Below are 20,504 nucleotides of genomic sequence, written 5' to 3'. Positions count from 1 at the left end.
CGATATTTGTTTTTCATTTGTGTTATGCATTTTTAGGACCCGGGAATGAAAAAAATTAAATTAGTTACATCGATTTTAGAATACTTGCCACACATGAATTGAGTATAACAAAACCAGGAACGTATTGTTTGTATATTTTATATAAATTTTTAGAAATGATATATCCATATCGGTTAGAGATTTAATATTCAAATATTAATAACCCTGTTAAATGTGATATTTTGTATATCTTCAACATTTAATTTTTTTGTAGATTTTAGTTCTTATTTAAATTTTTAGACAAAACGGTTTTGAATTTTAATACAGTTTATCACCCGTGATATGAAAATATAATTTTGACACTGAATTGTGAGAGCTGTGTCTGGGGCGCCTCCGTATTCTTTTACATAAAACTGAATTTCGCAAAATAGTTCATAAAATCTGAAATGGTATATTTGCAATCGGACCTCTAATTTTGACGTGCCATTAATGTTCTTTCTCTTTCTCTCTCTCTCCTCTCCATGTCCTTCTCCTTGCTGCGGTTCATCAACAAAGGTAAGTTTATCATCCATCCACCTGCTCGTTCATTTGCTTTTTGTTTATGCATTCAGCTTTGGCAACGTTCATGCATAGTTTCCTGTGATACAAACATACACAGTTCATTAGAGCTAGTTGAGTGAATTAAATGGGCCGAGGAGGAGGGGAGGTCGTGAGAACAGTCCGACAGCCTCTCCCGAACATGCCTCGACTATCAATGCGACCGCCACACACATGTAAACAAACCCACCAGGCCACTTCTGCCGCAACACAATGTCATGCCTTTTAAGACTTATATATTCACACCCCACAAATAAAAGGCCACTTTTATCCCTCTGTCTTGGTGGAGTAGGAAGAGATGATGTTCTTCAAGATGAAAAGAGAAAGAGAAGAGTGAGTCACGTCTTGAATAAAACGTGGCCACCGTGTGAGTGACTCTATAATGGTTTGCCCTGTTCGCTGATGAACCGTTTCTTGGGGTGTTTAAAGCTTTACTAATAAATAATGCAGGCTATTATTAAAGCTTTTCTTTGCTTTTGCTCATTTCGCAGCAGGTTTAAACTGATCTCTTTGGAAAGCTCGTGCGGATTGAGATAAGAGATTCAGGTTTGATGCGGAGCGAAAATTCAAGGCACGTGCAAATGAATACTGTATACTTTTCCGATTGCTTAAAGATGCAAATCACCCAAACATGTACATTTGTTCATGTAATCGCCATTATGCTGTTCCAAACCCGTATGACTTAATTTCATCAGTGGAAGATTATTTGAGTAATGTTCATCCTGCTCTGATTCTACCATTTTCATAAGAGACATCCATATGACACAAAGTTCCATGTCTGCCAATGCCGTTTTATGACATATCATAAAAATCGTCCTTTTTCCGTGCTATAATTGGGAGAATCTGCCGATCCAGAATATGCGAAAAAGAAGAACCCTGTAATTTTTTGGTAAGCCTTTCTCTGTAAGCTTGTAAAAAAAAAAAAAAAAAAAGCGAGTGCTGCAGAACCGGGCTCTAATATATAATATTATAACATCACTATCCCTTTAATCTGCAAGTTTCCTCCTACGGCAGTAAAGGTTTGAGAAAAGCATGTTACACAAAGCAACTATTTAGAATCGGGAGACGAGAGCACTGGATTTATTGATTTATTTGCTGTACGTTACGTTGCTGCCCTATAGATCTAATATTAACATGATTTCTTTCAAAACGGTTTACTATCTCAGGCAGAACTGACTGTTTTTGTAGCTTGTGTGTATCTGACAGTTTAAGCAAAAAAAGACATGAAAGAGAACTAGTTTAGCTCTTGCATGGCATGCGACGGCCACTTTTTATGTGCTTTGGATGTGTGCACTTTAGGCCCCCTTTACACTGGTGTTTTCCTCTTAAAATGCATGACGTTTGCTACGGTTGTGCCTATCATTTATACTAATCCGGCTGCAGACCCCATTTTAGTTTGAAAACTCCGGGTTAGCGTTTCAGTGCAAACAGAGCAAAACGGAGGCTTTTGAAAACGACTGTCCACGTTCTCTCTGTATTCTTGACGACCGTGTGAACGATAACATGCGCATTGTTGTACCCATAGAAATCGGTTGGTAGATTTCTCATTTAATTGCTCCAAGCATACAAATGCAACCACAATAAATAACAACGAATCTATATACACATCTATGCTTGTTCCTGCATGAATGCTCATGTGACATGAGTTTTAGGTTGTGTAGTGTTAAAACGGATCTAGGAAGTGTAAAAAAGGATTTTCATTCTAAAATGCAATAGTTTAATCTAGGCCTTAGAAAACTATATCAGAAGCTTGATGGCTTAAAATGCATTATTTTAGCACAATAGACATTAATCAAAACCAAACCGATGTTTTAGCAGAGCCTCAGAGGTATGAGCTTTAAAGGTACAGCTCTCTTCTGGAAAAGGGGGCGGGTAGCAGCAGCAGCTCATTAGCATTTACAGAGACATGTTTCTGCTTCCATTCAGAATAGGCATGTTCAAAATGATATAGATATTGATCTGTGGGGTATTTTGAAAATTTCATAAATAATTAAAAAGTAAAATCGAAACCATTTTTTTTTTCTTCCATCATAAGCTGTTATTTAGTTATCCTGCTCTTATAATATGAACAGCTTGTATGTTCCGCTCTAAATTTTTTGTAACACAGAACAAAGCCAGTTATACAGGTTTTGAATACTGTTTTTTTTATTGTTTTTTTGGGTGAACTGTACCTTTAAAGCGTTCGTCAATGCGTCGGCGGCAGGTGAATTTCATCATCTCCTGTGAACTATGAAGTGCTGAGTATGTCAAATAAGTGGGTTAATTATCATTCTCTCAGTGTGCATCCATTAGAGTAGTGCTTTCAGCTGTATGGTTGGAAAAATGTCAAGATTTGGTCTCTGTGAGGTTCTCCCTCACTCTACGGTCTGTTTTTTTTTTTTTTTTTTTTCCTTCCAGGGCTCATACTCCGTCTCTCTGCCTCTGAGCAATAGACAGCGAAAGCATGAGACAACGGATGTTTATTCCTTTCTGCTGTTATGTCTGCTCCTGTATGTAATGACAGGCTGTTTAGTGGCCAGCTGAAATAAGTGTTTCTATCTGTCTTGCTCTTCCGCCCTTGGGACTTCTGTGGCTGTGTCGCTCTCTCCCAGGTTTGCTAAACTGGTCGCACAATTATAGTAAAGTCACATACTCTCATGGCAGCTCAAAACTCAAACTCCTGTTTGGACGCTGATGCAATGGTCCAAATGGTCTCATAGCTTGAGGGCTTTCACGCAACTGCTTTTGGTGTGAACTTGAGTCCATTCGCCATCAAAGTTTAGTCCTTGAACTGCTGTCAACAACGTGACTTATACATTCTGAGTAGCGCGCAACTTAAGTGTACTTGTGTGCTTTGTTTTATCAATTTTTTTTTCCCGCTAGCGCAGTGCTTCTGTGTTTGTCTGCTATTATTACCTGAAACTATTGAAAATCAGTTTTGATAATTTTGGTAAATAAGGTAAATTTGGTAAATAAGGCTGAAATGAAAATGCGTATTTATATTAGTTAGCTGCCAAGGCAACATTTTGTTTAGTTTAAGTCACTAAAAAGTAAAACATGATCACCTTTTCCTCTTTTAGTACTAGTTTTAACGTGAAATACACATGAATGAACATTTCTCTCCTCACGTAATAAAAACAGCTTGTTAACAAAATGTAAGCAAAACAAAATGTCACACAGCATTTTATTTACCTCAGGCAAGTCGGTGTCTGCAGCTCGTTGTTTGCTAGAGAAATGAGGTCTAGGGAAAAGCATTTTGTGAAATATTACACTATTCTTCATTATATCTACTGTTAGTGGTGTACGCCGTTTAAATAAATATTTTATGAAACGAGTCATGACTCTGTAATTTAATATTTTAACAACAAATATAAATTGTATAAATTAAGTTAAATTAAAAGCAGTTTGCATACATTTTTTATTTTAGTGTTGATTATAGTTAAAAATAAAGTATTTGAATTTAAGTTTGTGCTCTTGTTAATTGTTAAGCTTAGAAACTTACCTTAAATGATAATATAGATTTAAGAATGAGCAAATTTAGTAAACTTTATCTTTATAAAACCAAATTTAGTTTTGTTTTTTTTTTCTTCATGCTGCACTGAAACCATACCAAACCGTGACATTTGTTTAAAGTTACACACCTAATATACATATATTATTTTCATTAGCATTTCTTTTTATTTGTTTATTTTTTTAATAGTTTGTCCAAAAAATCTAATTATTCTATAGGACCGTATTTGACCCACTTATGACCCTTTTTATGCATTTAAAAAGAGATTTTAAAATCTAGCAATTAAACCAAGTCAAGACATTTAGAGGTTTTTAAATCCATGCTGATGAAGTGCAAAGTTGAGTTTTAGTATGAGATCATTTGAGCTGTGCACTATCACTCACTTCCTGTTCACCCTAATCCTTTAGTCTGAAACCTCTTAATGTTGTCATAAATGTGTCCTCATAGGCAATCTGTCTAAGTAGGAGTCGTATTCAAAGTAATTAGTAGAGCTAATTATCTGGAGAGTCAGAGTAGGATGCTGGAGTACAGCCTGCTGATTTATGTATGCGTCTTTTTGTCTAAGCTCTGAGTCAGCATGACTTTGTTTTATCAGATCGAGATGAAAGCAAATAAAATGATTTAAGAAGGTGAAAGTGCATCCATGTTTTCCCCAGATCGCCTGGGGTCCACTTCCAGGCCCCTACACATGCAGGTACTTAAGTGTTCATTACTCATATGTTAGTGCATAGCTGAGAGAGAAAAGACTGCAGCTTCACAGCTGCTTTAAAAAAAAAAAGCTTCCCTGCAGACCTGTTGGGCCTTGATTTGTTGTGGCAGGTCTGCGTCTGAGCACATCTCGGGTCCTGGCCTGGCTTTACCTCCTTTAACTGTGGCCAAAAGTGCAAATGTTAAAAAAAAAAACTCTCCCGAATTGATATTGCTAATGGTTTGTTTCACTTAAAATGCAGGCAGAATTAGTGTTTTTTCCTGCTTTCAGCCCTTTAATCATATGAAGCGGTGGGTGTGTAGACATGCTGAACGCCAACCATGCTGTCACATGCACCCTCGCGGCCCTCTCCCCACCTGACTGCTCCCTCATTTTTCCTCTGGAAGATTTATAGTGGCTGGGATGTTGGAGACAGGCCATTACCATGAGCTCTTAGAACTCATCATTCAAGCAAAGAGGCGAACACGGAGCCCAATACCTGCCTTCCTGAGCATCCTAAGATCATGTAGCAGGGAAACTAACTCTATTGTTTTAGTTTGTTTTTTTTTTTTTTTTTTCCTCTGAGCTCTTTAGGAATTTGAATGTCAGTGCTTTATTCTCTTTCTCTCTGAGGGCAGCTGATAGCGCTTAATAATGAATTTTTGAGCCTGTATGTAATACTGGCATTCAATATTTAATTGTAGAACTACTTTTCCCATGTAACAGTCAGGAGGTAATATTAAAAAAAAAAGTTACTAATTTAATAACACTGTTAAATGTTTTCTTATTAGGAAGTCTTAAAATGAATACAATGATTTGGTCCTTAAATGTGTGTTGTTGGTTTTTTTTATTGACTAGTTTTTAGTAGTGCTCTAAAACGATTAACCACAATTAATCACATTCCAAAATAAGTCTTGTTTACATAATTTATTTGCGTGTGCTGTGTATATTTGTGTATATATGAATACATACAGAGTGTATATATAAGAAAAAAAAATAATAATATAATAATAAAAATATATATATATATATATATATATATATATATATATATATATATATATAAAAACACAATATATTTGTATATACATAACAAATATGCACAGCACACATTTTGTAAACAAAAACTTTTATTTTGGATGCAATTTAATTGCAAGAAATAATTTGACAACACTAGTTTTTAGCATTAATTTATGGAAAATGTATTTTCCAGTGACCTTAATTTTTAATTGCATTTTTTAAAAATTGCAAATAATTGATATCGGACAAGAATTTTAATATTACATCTCTATTTATAAACCGTTTATATTGCAGAAACCTGTTTGACACACTTATCAATCATCAACATTTTAAATGTAAAATGAGCTTTTGAGATTCACCTGGGGAAACTTAACTTGATATAACAGGTTTGAGTCTTAATGGTCCAGGTTTTAGTGTCTTCTCTCTCTCTCTGCAAGCATAATTTGATGCTTTGCGGCTTGTCTGTATATGTATAGTAACTTGATCCAGGCGTCTCTCATGATGTTGGCAGAACAAGTGGCGAAGTCGTCATCAACCTGTCAATTCGCAGCCAAAAGAGTGGTGTCTCCCAGTGCCGTGTATAAATCAAGTCGTCCAGCACATTCCATGCACAAGTAGTGCTTTTTTCCCCCCCTACCTCATTCTTCAGGATCTGGGAGTTCACTCAGTCCACTGGCTTCTCTCCCGATTGGATTTGTGCCTCTGCATTCATTTTTCTGCTTTCATGTCATCATCAACTTCTGAGAGAAGTGAACCACATCATCATCATCTGAACATGTAATTGTCACCCTGCAGTTAAAAACAGGCTCTGCGGGTCTTGCTTCGTTTGATAAGATGATCTTAAAGGATCCTGGAGTTCTTTATGTGTTCTTTGTAGGAAAGGGTACTTTTCAGTTCTTGTTTTATTCCTTTAGTGCTTGTGAGCACCATTCTTAAAACCACAGTCAAAAATGGGATGGCCTGCGGTCTTGTGGACAACCATGCATGAGCGAAGGCTACACGACCACAAAACATGTCAGCTACGTTATAGGGGTTTTCAGACTGGACCTCAGGGACCCCCCTTAGAAGTCACAAGCTAATACTTAGAGGGTTCAGTGATGATACATTTTTAATAAATAATTTTTTTAGTGCTGTAAGACAGTTAGTTGTGATTAATCGCATGTAAAATAAATGTTTTTGTTTACGTAATGTGTATGTACGGTCTATATTTGTGTATATGCACGAGTGTATTTATATTCATATACATGTATAATAGTCATTTCTAACATTTCTCTGAAATGTATACATGAATGTATTTATATATAATCATATCACACGCATTATGTAAGCAAAACCTTTATTTTGAATTAATCGCAATTAATCGTTTGACAGCATTCGTTTTCAGTGATGTCAAAACTTTTTTATTATGAAAATGTTTTAATATAAATATCTATATAAAAAACATTAACTCTGAAAATCTTGCTCCGTTTGATGAAATGAGAATTTTTTTTATCAAATTTGCATGTTATTTAGTAAATGAAGTGCTCACTGTTCTTTGTGAAGCTGCTTTAAAATAATTACTTTTAATAATTAGCTGTAGTACGTTACAAGGCGTTACAGGGCATTTTTTTATATTTAAAAACTATAAATTTTTCTAAGTGAAAGTTAACATGTTATAAATGAATGTAGCTGCATGCCTTTGTTTTAGGAAGGTGGGTCCATCACAAGGGGAACATTGTTTTTGGGTCCATGGTGTCCCCAAGTTTAAGTCGTCGTCTTTGATTTGATCTGCCCATTGTGCTGACCACCAACCCCCATCACGTCCTCAGTCTCAGTGGTAGGTCTCAGTTGAAGGATTTTTATCAAACCAGTCACATTTTAAGAAAGCCGTGTCTTTTGAACAAGGCCTTCTTTCACAGAAAGTGACTTCCAGACCGAGAGCTGTCAGGTTGATTAAATATCACTACTGTGCATTCCCTGACCTCTGAAGCATCCACGCTCCACGGAGACTCAGTCCGGCTCTGTCAGATCCGCTGACATTCTATCTGCTTTGGTTGGAACTCTGTCTTTACCCAATCGCAGCGGTGCTTTTTGTTTCTTCTCCAATCAACATGAGCTGTTCCATCGTTACAGGCCACCGAGCAGGATAAAGCTATTGCGCACCCTGTTCCTCTGGCAGCATGACATTTAGAAAGTCTGTTTGTGTTTATCTGTCACAATCTGCCCATTTCCACTGTCTGTCAGCTAAGGTTGGACGTATCTTCCTCCGCAGACAAATGCTGTGGCATTTCTGAGAAGTTAAAGATTATCATGACCTGAATGTTGGAGATTTATATCCGAGCTCCTGACTAATGTCGTGCTAAAGAGCATTGCTAATTGCTTCTGCCTGGCTTCATTCTTGGCTGCTTTGAAGTTTCACTCATATTCTTGAAGGCACAAAGCCACATGCTTTATTATAACACAGTGACTTGAAGGTTGTTTACAGTTTAGCTCACTAATTAGCATATTAACTTTCCCCGTTATCATTTTTCCTCTTGCACATTAGTTCTAATGTTAGTTGCACGCTGCTGCTGTTTTGAATGATGTGTCTAAATCTCAGCTTATGGTACATTTTATGGTAAAGTCCATAATTTAGACGTAGTTATATACAATTTATTAGTAAGTAACAGCACAAAAGATATATAAAATGTCTAATGTGATGCTATTCAGACTAAACAGTATTTGCCAAAAAAAAAATGGATGCACGCGGATGCCATCTTGAAACCTTGTGCTATATAGATAGAATATATTAGTATTTGATGTGCATCACAGTTGATTGACTTGCAAATGCAGAAGTGGCCCTTCTGTCTCTAATACTGATGCTCAACTGAAACACATTTGGCAGATCACAGGCATAACATAAAATGAATCACTTCCTTTGAGAACCTTTTCATCATTCTTTTGTATGCCTTAGGATCTAATGTCTGCCAGGGACATAAAGTCATTGTTTTGGGTGAAAATTTATTGTCTAAACTGAGAGGAATGACTCATGTAGAAGTTGAATAAGTGTCTGGAAAGTCTCTATGTCTGACTGTAGTCATTGTTAGTCAACCGCAGCGTTTGGAGAGTCTACAAAAACTAAGCTTGGCAGTTCAAATGACAGATTTTTGAGATTTACCTCAGCTTTTCTGAATGTTTTAAGGAATGCGTCCCATGTAACGTTGTGTATAGAGTAGTTAGGGGTTGTCAAACTTTTTTTCATACTAATCTGCTGGAAAGGTTAATTAACCTCAGTCAATTTACAGTACTCATCTGGATTGGCTATTATTTCTCTACTGTAATTACAACAATAGGTCACTTAACATGGGAATGGGGACGCATATTATGGCAAAGCTAAGCTGTATTTCGCATGTAGCTCTCACAGGTAATTACCTCTCTTAAAATGGCTTTTTACACTATATGAAATCGCACATGGCTCAGAAATCCCTTTGAAGTGGTCAGGGTTGGATCAGTAGGATAACCCTGGTTTCGCTTCTGGAAGATTCCCCAGAGTCCTCCCTGCTTGCTAAATGACCGAAGCGTGACACCGGAGGTGTCGACGAGAGCAGCACGGGTGACGAATGTGCGCTCAACCACAGTCTTTCATGTCACCGCATCAAGAGACAGTGCTTTTATTTTTGCGTGGATGGAGTTATCCCATGAGCTCTGTCTCAACAATGACCATTTTAGATATGAGCTTGGACACATGAGACATTGACCATCATACAAACTCAATAAAAATGAGCTGTGCGACGCAAGCCGGATAAAGAGGTGAATAATTCACTGACATCTACCAGAGCTGGTCTCTAGTTCAGCTGCGATTTGCTCTATTTGTCAACCACCTTAAGTATGTATGTCAGCAGAGCAGTCCTTAGGGATGTTCACAGTGACGAAACGAACCAAAGCTATTCATTTTCAGCAGAGCCTGTATGGCTTACTTTCTTCTTTGAAACTCGTAACAAAGTGGGGGTTTTTTGTCCATTGAATGAAAGCTGGATCTAAAAAAAAAAACCCACAGGATCTCATTGACTTCCACAGTATAGACAAAAACATTCTTTAGAAGAAAGTTCACAGAAGAATGTCATACAGATTTAAATGGCTAAGTAAATAACATCTCTATGCCTTTCAGCAGCAGAATATGGTTTTTATCTTCCACTTTGCATTCAGCACTTACATGTTGAAGGTTTCAGTTGCTAATTTAGTTTGTGTACAAATGGACAGATGCCAAGAAACAAGTCCTTGAGATTAGCCATGTGACTGTAGAGTAGACCGTTCCTTCCGACTGGTATATTTTCCCCATTATGAAACATAGAGTTTCATAAGCCGTCTTTCTAAGTATAAACCCCTGACCTTTCCAGCATTCCCCAGATGCAGTGGAACATTAAATCGGATGACTTTATTGCATTGTTTTTTCTCTACCAAATGAACTGCTGCTTCTCCTGACCTCGGGCAAAAAAAAGAAACAAAAATCTTTGAAAACGGCAAAGTGCATACCAAAACCAGTCTATACAGCTTTTGTCCGTTGCAGCAGGAAAGCCTTTTATGTGTGAAAGGGGGTTCTCGACAGCAGGATAGAGAAGTCACTTTGCTTTAGATTTGCACTTGCCTCCTATTATCAAACACTGGGATTCAGACAGCTTTCAGAAGTATCTCATCACCTGCCTTAGCACTTAAAGGTGTGGGAGTGGAGCTCTTTGAAGCCGCGGCCCAGATGTGCCATTTGGTGTGGCGTAAAGCCACACAGCTATTTGAAGTCTTCTGTTTGTATGCCAGCCATTTCCTAAATCCCACTCTCATAGTTGGAAACAAAGCTCTAAAAGGAGGCACAAGCCATCCATATGAAGGATAGATGTTTGTTGTGCTGGGGGAAGGCAGAGTTGAGGGAATCTCGTGTTCTAATTAAATACGCTTAACCCAAGGTCATATGATGCTGAGAGAGGGGAGTTCGTAGGCTTGTCTTAAATGTTTTATTGAGTTTCTTTGAACTGTTACAGCTTGGGGGCAAAGCATAAGCCTTCCTGTCAGAGCCGAAACAATGCACGTGTTGGCTTTTAAAGAGCTGCTGTGCAATACGAGAGCTTTGATTTTGCTTTTCAAATAATTTGTCACATTCCCTGACATATGGTCTTACATCATTGATTTGTGAAGTTTTTATTCTTCTTCACGTGCAGGATGTCGTGTTTTATGCGGTAGCGAGGCCTCTAGGTGTTTGGCATCTCGCTGTCATGTTGACTGACACATTCTCATGGGTTTAAATTAAAGGCCTGTTCACACCAAGTGTGGCGTTACAAAGCAAAAATTCACATTAAAGTATTAAATGTTTAGTTTCAAAGTGAAATTTTGCAATTTGGTTTCCTGGGCCATATAGAAGCGCATTGTGTCGCTGTAACATCTTGTTGCAGGAAATTTCATGCTCTGCGTGAATAGGCCTTTAAGACGCCGCTCCCATTTAATTGATAGGTTTAGTTCATGTTGATTTTCTTTTTACTGTTGCTAATAACTCACCAGGCAGAGGGGATGATTCATTTCCTGCCATCTAATTATTCTGGCCTTGCCATGGCTGAAAATAAAAGTACCATTTTATGTTAATATTGCAGTTTTATGGGCATTTGATTTTGATTGATTGATTGATTGATTGATTGATTGACAGTCATATGGGAAGGGTGCATGTAACAAAAATGTAATATAAAAAAAAACTATTTATTTTTTTAATAATCCAACAGTTTTTTTTTTTTATTATATAATATCAGATTTGTTTTTTTTCTTGTGTCCGACTTAAATACTGAAAATAGGGTAGTAAACTTCAAGGTTATTCTGAACAAGTCTTGCATCTGTAGTTTCACGCAATATGATACTTGAGTTAAAAATAAGACTTAAAGCCCAAAATAGTAATATTACATTGAATGAGACAAATTTGACCTGCATTAAAAAAAGAAAAAAAAGAAAAACCTGTTATTGGTTACCAGTTAGAGGACTGATATGCTTCATTGGAGAAGTGACACTGTCACTACAAGGAACTGTATGCAAACTCAGCTTGTATTTGCGTAAACTCAAACGGAAATCTCGGTTATGCACAGGTGTGTTTTTGTGTATAGAAGTGAAGCTGTTTTTTGCTTTCTCGACTGTGTGTGGTTTTGTGGTGTAATTGACATTGAGAGCTCTGAGAGCCTCTTTCCCTCCCTCTGTGATGTGACTCTCACCTTTTAAGTAGTGCAGCGTTTGAGGTGAAGGAGCACCATTTCTTTTAGGCTGATGTCATGGCTCTTCTTCGAAAGAATGTATCTGTTTAAGGGGATATAAGCTCCTATTTTGCACAAAGAAAGTCTGAAAAACGCAGAGTTAAATAATCTCTCTCAAAGAGAGAGTTGGCATGTCATCAGCCTGTGGTTGAATAAAGACATCAAAGAAAAAACCTTTGAGTGCATCTATTGCTATAAAACTCTACAGTTTATTGCTGTAGATTTCACCATCTCTGTTGTTGTCCAAGACATACAGGCGTCAGGTTTGTTGTTAGTTTCCTCGACTTTTATTTATTGAATTCTTTATGCTTTCTACTGCTGTAAGTTACTTTAGCACACACTTTCCTCCATCTCATCATTTATTTGATAGTTAATATTTCTGTAATTTATCTTTCACCATCCATTGTATGTTTTTTCCATATCAAAAGGAAATATAATACCCACATATTTCGACCAGAACAGGTTGCCAGGTGACAAGCTATTGTTTATTTATTTATTTTTTAAACAATTCCCCCATCTAACTTTTCTTCATTTTTATGTTCACTTCTCTAATTACATCTTTTCAGGAGTGGGGGTGGTGCTGTTAGTTCTTCACTCACTTCTCTGACTGTTTATTCTGAACAGACTCTAATGAGCGTTTCAATACGCTTGCTGGATTTCACCTAATTGTGATCTAAAACTGCAAACCATTCTCCACCGAAGCAGGTTTAATGGCACATGATGGCAGCACTTTATGCTTGAAGTGAGTCTGGAGATATCGGCAAGCTGCTTGAACGAAAAATTCAATCCTGCCGCTTGTCAACACGCAGTCCTTCGAATGCAGGTGCTTCATGTTACTTCGCTCTACTTCCTTTCCAAGTGGATATGAGCAGCAGCAGCCACGCTGTCCTTCTTCCCTGTTAATCCTTGTTTCTTCAGGCCATCTGAAGAAACGGCAGAGAAGCAGCGTCCTTCTCTCGTCATCTTTCTCTCTAGGGTTCCTCTGTGCAAGTGTCTGTCTGAGCAACATGACACCAGCCGCAGCCTCCTCCCAAAAGAAGCCACTGCTTTGTTAAGAACTTCTTTATGGATGGTGCTTTCTGTCCACAATGTCCAAAAGCCACATTCTGACCTCTGGTGACCGAGTCAGCGCCCCCCTCGTTTTTGTCAGTTCCCCCTCCAGCTATGTGACATGACCCAGTTCTAGGAGACACACCTGTATCGTATAACACTGTCCTGCAAAGGAATTTCTTTTGAAAGTGCTATTAGTACATGTCTCAGTCTTGTTTTAGCCCAAAAGAAAATACAAATAATGTGTTTAAAGAAAAAGCATAAGATTTTTTTTTTTAAATATTTGATAGATTTGATTTAAACCTTAATCAAGCACATATATCCGTTTGTCGCTATTGTAATGCAAAAAACAAAACAAAAACCAAATCTAGTTAATACATTAATACATTTAATTGCATAAAAATCTATTTCACTATATATAATTATAGGTAAAATATAGGTAAAAGCAAATGATAATTGTGTTTGTATAGCAATTCATTCATGGTTACTTTTTTTGGATAATTACAGAAGAATCAAGTAAAATGTCCAGATACGTTTTGATATAAATGATAATCTATAGTCTTATTGTTTTTAATTCAGCAATTACTACTTCTTCTTTTTTTAAGTACCTGGATATGCATTTATGAAATTTCTATCTAGCTATCTATTGTCATGCATTCGTAGCCATGCTGTGGTTTTTGGATTTGAAGGATAAAGACGGGTTTGTCTCTTTAGGGACAGTCTCTACAAGCAATTGAGAAGACCCCATCTGCAGCTTTGATTGCATGCCGTCCCTCTTTCCCTTTCTTCTCTGTTTTAGTCACATATGGTGAGGAGATATTGCGGGTTTAGCCCTAAAATAGAATAAATTTAAATGCGTTTGCAAATAAATGAGCTAATTATGACTTTTGTTCACCTTTAGGGGGTAAGGCTACAGTAGATGGTCTATTAGTAAAATAAACTCGTATTACCATAGAAAAAAAACACCTTTTCCATTTGTAAAAAGAACAAAAAGCCATCAATCTCAAGCAATAAAGCCAAACAGAACCAATGAATTTTTGTAGACTAGTTCAAAACCTCAGATAATAGGCGGTGGGATAATTTTACTTATCTGCCTTGCGTGTTACTCTTGTTGTTCATAATTTTTTTTATTCTTTTTTTTTTTTTTTTTTTTCCCATAAATGCAATTTTGCATTTTTTGGGTGAAAGATAGAATATTCAAGTTGTTTCTGTAAGTTGTCTGAATCTATTAAAGTTAGAAGTGCCTCTTTTTAACTCCAGCATAAAAGGCTCCTTTGATTTCTAAAGTTTGTCGATATAAACCCTTGACGAGTTCTGATAGGATGCAGTTTCCCCCCCATTGCGGGAATACACAGATTCAGACCAGTACAAAGGGCTGTCACAGTACAACTTCAGCCCACTTAGCTGTTTAGCGCTCTGACATCTCAGGAATATTTTAACCGCTGGAGTCTGTGATCTATGAAAGAAGCGACTATTCCATCTGTAAATGCTTCTCACGCAGGACTGGAGCGAGACCGCAGAGCAGGCTTGTGCTGACATGTCCCGAATCAGACTCGTGCGCAGTCACGTCATCGCAGTCCTGCCAACCATCTGGATATAAACTGGTGCTTTGAGACACATCTGGTCATCAACATGCCACGCTCTGAATTGCACTTCCAACTATTCAGACCCCACAGCCAGTCAGGGCTGAAATATTCCCTTTGTGGTGACAGGACAGACAGTATTTCACAAAGCGTGTCCCTGTATGCTGACAGGCCGGCCAATCAAGACACGTTTCTGTCCTCGTGCCCCGACAGGATAACTGGTCTGTACGGAGAGTGTCCCTGTATTGTGACAGGCCAATCAAACAGGAATGTGTCTGTGTGTGAGGACGGCATAGCCAGAATTCATCACAAGGCATAATCAACCAATTTGAGAAACCCTTTTTTGTGACAATAGTTTGTTTTGCTTAGTAGAGGGGAAGACGAACTGAAAAGATTTTCATGATTAAACTTGTCAAAATAAATTACGGTGCCAGTATAAGACAATCTTATCTTATGTCTTCAATACCAAAGCTGATCTTTCTGACAAGAAAATGCAGTTAATGGCACGACTGTCACTTAAATTCTGAAGACCAGGGATTGGATATTTATGTAAGATAAGTGATCGCATTGCATAGCCCGTTGCGGATGAATGGATGAATGGATGAGCAGACTGTATGTGGAGATAGAAGAATGGATATATAGATTTATAGATAATAATAATAGATAAAAATTTCACCTGCTTTTGCCCATAATTGGCCCCCTGATTTGATTCCCATGGTGTAGCTGGGGCACATGGCCATTATAAGATTATGTGACGGGGGTGTTTGCTGGAATGCCTCTAGGTTATCTTATGTTGTGGATGCTAATTGAAACTAGCATAAGCCCTCTAATGAGCACTAATTGCTGTAATGAATTAGTTACAGTGAGAGTTCTGGAGAGAGGACAGTGCGGACACTTCATAGGGCCGCACACATGTATACACACACACACACACACACTCATACCCGCAGGAAGCTGCAAGCACCTTTGTGTGGCCTGCTAATAACTGGCATGTGGGTATGTGAAATGACGGAAGGCTTTGTGTTACTTCATGCCAGTTTTATAACAATGAATATAAATACCGTGACTAATTATTGATGTTTCCCATTAAACTGTAGTTAAATTATTTTTTTCTCTTGTGTTTTTGGCATATGAATTGCAAGAGATCAAATTTAAGCTTTCTGTATAAATACAACTTTTTTGCTTGCTTGAGGTTTTGCTATGCATAGCAGAAATACTGATAGATGTTTAATTTATTTTGTGTATTGGTGGTTTTGAACTGCCATTTTCAGAGAATTGGTTCAGAAAACCGGGCTGAGGGATTTGTGCACATCATCACTTAAAATGTTTAAGAAGCCTTGAATTTAAACTCTTGATGAGTTCTAGCAATATAAATTTAAGCAATATCGGAATGATTTTAATGCACTTCATAGCTTAAAAATATTCCAGCAAGCCACTTCGGCATTTATTTGAAGTAGAAGTTTTGGTTTTTTTTTTTTACATTTTTAATGTATTTACCATCTCTTTTGATAAATTGAATGCATTATCTCTGAATATAACTATTCATTTCTTTCTAAATGGGGGAAAAAATACTGACTCACAGTAGTGCAGATCAAAGTTTGATTCATTTGTGTGAATCATTTCTTTTTAATCTCTTTGTTTCTGATGAATTGGATGTTCGATTGCTCAAAAATATTCACTTCTTTCCCTCAACCCTTTTAGTATCACAAAATATGCCATATTTACATTAATATGCCTATATAAACCTAATATTTTATGAATTAACCATTTTTATGCTAATATGGTCATATGACTTGTTTATCTGTTTTACTCTTTAGTTAATATTTGTGGGTTTTTCTCATGAGATTGATGTCTGGGAAGTGGAAGTCTTTGCCTTAGGCTGATTGTTCTGCGTCAGAAACGACAGCCATTTTGGCTCCTTTCCCAGTGAAGCTTTCATTCAGATGTGTGTGGGGGGGTGGTTTGAGAGAGAAAGTTTTAGAAAGTGGTGGAAAGCAAGAGAAGTGAAACGGTGGAGATTTTTAAAACATTACCTCATTGTGCGAGGTCCCCCCCATCAGCCATGTGCAGAACGCATATAATTAACACACTCCGAATGGAAGCATTTAGCCGGAGTTGCTATGGAGACGGAGCATAAAGCTGAGCTTAGGGCTGTGTTTGGGCAGGGTAGTATAATTGTACCCAACCTGTGAAATAAACACAATCACAGAGGGCGATCCTCATTTTTAGACCCTGATATCGATTCACTGGCAGGAAGTTTTCTCATAATACTTTAACACTGCTCTCTTCTCTATTGCATTTCATCTCGCATAGATGCTCATTGCCATGGATTCCCTTCACACAAACACTTGTGTGTGCCTGAGCACCATTAAAGACCCAAACAATTCTCGCTTGTGTATAAACACACATCATTACACCCTCTCATCTCCGCTGTGCTGTTTTAAGTGGTCTGAGCTTCCCAAGGTCAAAAGATGCTCAGTGCTGAGGAAATGAGTAAAAGGAGCTGCTTTGAAAAAATGTGGGCAATACACACAATGTGTAAAAAAAATTATATTTATATATAACTATATATATAATTATGAATCATTAGTTAAAATTAGAATGGAATACTTAGGACGTAATGCTTATTTATCAAATTATATATATATATATATATATATATATATATATATATAAAGCACCAAAGTCGGTTAAATGGTGTTGGTGTGCTTGACTGGCCAGTGAACTCACCAGACCTGAACCCCACAGAGAATCTAGAGGAAAATGAGAAAAAGAAACCAAAATCTGCAGATGAGCTGAAGGCCAGGGCTTCCATACCGCCTCAGCAACATTCTAATTTATTGACATGCACCTGTGTATATACATATTTGAGAAGGAAGGATGGCTGTAGGGAAGTACAAAATATGGAGAAATGGAACATATGGAAAAGACGACATCAGGGGAAAAAATTATATTAAATTTATATTATTTATATGTATATTTGCATCTTTTTTTGTGTGTGTGTAGTGCCATTTGTCTTTGTATGCTGGTTCACTGAAGAAAATTTAGAAAGAAAGGAAACAACAAAATGAAAGTGTTAGCCTGGTGACCAGTGTTTCATGGACTGTATGGAAAGGCATCATTTCTGTCCTGGGTTCACACAGTGAGGCATAGAGTCATCCTCAGTGTTTGCCGACTGTCTGATATTGCTCCTCAGGTAGCTAATCTATGTGAAATGGCACCACAGAGACCAACGCTCGCCCTCCAGCCTCATTCATATTCTATCACATTAACGCGGGATCAGTCCCATATCCAGACAGCTGGGACGCGTGCGTGTGTGCTCACACGCGTGCCTTGTTTGTTCACTTTGCGACAGAATGGCCTCTGTGCCGTGGTTTCGTTCTGTAGGGCTGTGTGTGTGTGTGTAGCCTGCCATTTCAGGCAGTGTTCAAAGTCAGCATCCACCAATGAGCTGAGGAGGCAAACAGCACAGCTGCTCCGGACTCAGCAAGATCATCACAAGGCAGATAATGGCAGCACGTGGAAGTCAGCGTCACACAACCTTCACCTTACATGCTCACCAGTAAATGATGAATGATTTTCTGCCTGATAAATAACTGCCTGCTCCTTTAACCTCCAGACCTTTTTGACGCTGTATTTTTTTTTGCGTGCGCGCATGAGAGGACAGGAAGCCATCTGTGTCAGCGCGGCCGCCCTGAGCTCAGAGCGCAGGGGCAGAGGAATGACTGTCTCTTTGATATGGGGAAAACATGGCCGTGTCTTCTCAGGCACCTGAATGTGTGCACGCTGTTCCTGGTCCTCGTGAATGTGCCTGTGTGAAACGGGCAAGTGTCACAGGCACTGGAGGACAGGGAAAAATCCACGGAAATCATTTGTGTCATTGGATTGTGTGTGTTTTTGTGCAGGTATGACTATCGTGAAATGCTGCACAATTCCACCTTCTGTCTGGTTCCCCGAGGACGACGACTGGGATCCTTCCGCTTCCTTGAGGCTCTGCAGGTGAGCACACATCTGTCATTCACTCGACATCTTTTCCTATTTTTTCCCCTAATTCTTTCCTGTTTCTTTTTCTTTTTGATTTCAGTTAGTTTCTATTTCCTTTTCTTTTAATCTTTTATTTTGTCCTGTTGTCTCGTTCTGTCTCTTCATTCCTTCCTTCCATACTTTATAATTCCACACTTCCCTATATCGTCCTTCCTTTAATTAATCCTCTTCATCCTCCCTTCCTTTAATTTTCTGATTCATTCATATACAGTTTCTTCCCTCTGCGTTCACATGCTTCCGCCCTTCCCTTTCTTCCTCACTTCCTTGTGTACTTCCTTTACTTTTAAACCTCTTTTATAGCTTCTTTCGACACTTTCTTCCTTTTTTATAGTTGCATACTACTTTTTATTCTTTTTTTTATTCCTTAATTTCCTTCCATTTTATCTAAATCCTTTGTCCTTCATTCTTTACTTGCTTCCTTTCTTCCATCCTTCAGTCCTTTCTTGTACTCTGTAAATCCTTTTCACCTCGTTCAGTCTTCCTTCTTTTCCTCTTTCCTTGTTTTTTGTACCCTTTCGTCTGATACTTTACCTCCTTTGGCATTCACTTTGCTTCCTTTTCTTGTTCACTTCCCTCATTTCATCCTCCTTTCCAAGTTCATTCTTTCTTCCTTACCAAAAACTTCCTTTTTTTTTTTTTTTTTTTCCTTTCTTGTTCACTTACATTCTTTCCGGTCCTTTCCTCTTCTGTTCCCTAAATTCCTCAATTCCTTTTGCAGTGTCCTTCCTTCTGCATTTCTCTCATTCCTTCCTTCCACACTTTCCTTCCACTTGTGCTTGCTTACTTTTGTCTTTTCTTTATTGCGCATTTCTTCCTCTCAAATTAAAAACCCTCACGTAACTAATTACCATTGCATACTAACTCTTGTACCTTCCTGGCACCTTTTGGATGTCAACTAAAACAATAGCTGGTCCATTTATGAACCTTTCTTTCATTTTTGACAAACAATTATTGCCCCGCACTAGTTGCTATGAAGAGATTTTATCTCATATGGATAGAAATGTGGCCCTCACAAGCATTGGGAAGCAATTCTACGCTCGCACATACTTTGACATTAGCTCTCACATATGTGTGTGTGTGTGTGTGTGTGTGTGTGTGTGTGTGTGTGACCACTAGAGCTTAAGCCCTGCGGCTCTCGCTGCTCAGCTGACACCTTTATGACCTCTTGAGTGGCAGGTCCTCATTACGTCAAACTGCCGTCAGACACAACAGCTGCTCATCCCTCCATTTCTACACATCTCCAGCACTTCAAAGGAAATTCACTTTTCACTCCTCAGCCCTTCTTTTCTGTTTTAGTTTTTTTGGGAGGGTTTTTTTTTTTTTCCCACAACCTAGATATTTTCTGTCTCCCGCTCTGTATTTACTGTCATGACGTGTAACTGTATAAGTGAAGTGGATGTTGATCTGTAGGCGTCTGTACGCTGGACTCTTTGAGTCAGTATCAGTAACAAGGCTAATGGCTTTTCTGGCATTGAGTTGAAGCAATTTAATATGCGTCTCATTGTGTTTGTTCTGTTTCTTATTTATCCATGCGTTTTCTCTCTTTGTGCTGTCCTGTAATCAAAACACAGCACGTATGACTCACAGTGTGACCCTATCGCTCTGTGTGTGTGTTTTTGTGCGTTTGTAGGCGGCCTGTGTGCCGGTCATGCTGAGTAACGGTTGGGAACTCCCCTTCTCGGAGGTCATCGACTGGAACACGGCTGCCGTGATCGGAGACGAGAGGCTCCTACTGCAGGTCTGAAATCTAATGTGTTTTTACTGCTTCCTTTGCGGAGTCTTTTTTTTTTGTATTCTGCCCAAATACTTTTAATAGT

At 38.1% G+C, this 20,504-nt stretch overlaps 1 protein-coding gene across 1 annotated transcript in view; it reads left to right on the top strand.

The window, feature by feature from the left end:
* The window catches only part of ext1b (exostosin glycosyltransferase 1b), a 65,740-nt gene that overhangs the window by 26,868 nt on the left and 18,368 nt on the right, over positions 1–20,504 (top strand). Inside the window, exons 2-3 of the mRNA XM_043217410.1 lie at positions 18,549–18,642; positions 20,318–20,425. Coding sequence (XP_043073345.1) covers positions 18,549–18,642; positions 20,318–20,425 — 202 coding nt within the window. The remainder of the gene's footprint in view (positions 1–18,548; positions 18,643–20,317; positions 20,426–20,504) is intronic.

This window comes from Puntigrus tetrazona, chromosome 19 (genome assembly GCF_018831695.1).
Source record: "Puntigrus tetrazona isolate hp1 chromosome 19, ASM1883169v1, whole genome shotgun sequence".
Lineage (NCBI taxonomy): Eukaryota > Metazoa > Chordata > Actinopteri > Cypriniformes > Cyprinidae > Puntigrus > Puntigrus tetrazona.
This window is presented reverse-complemented; position numbering and strand designations above follow the sequence as displayed.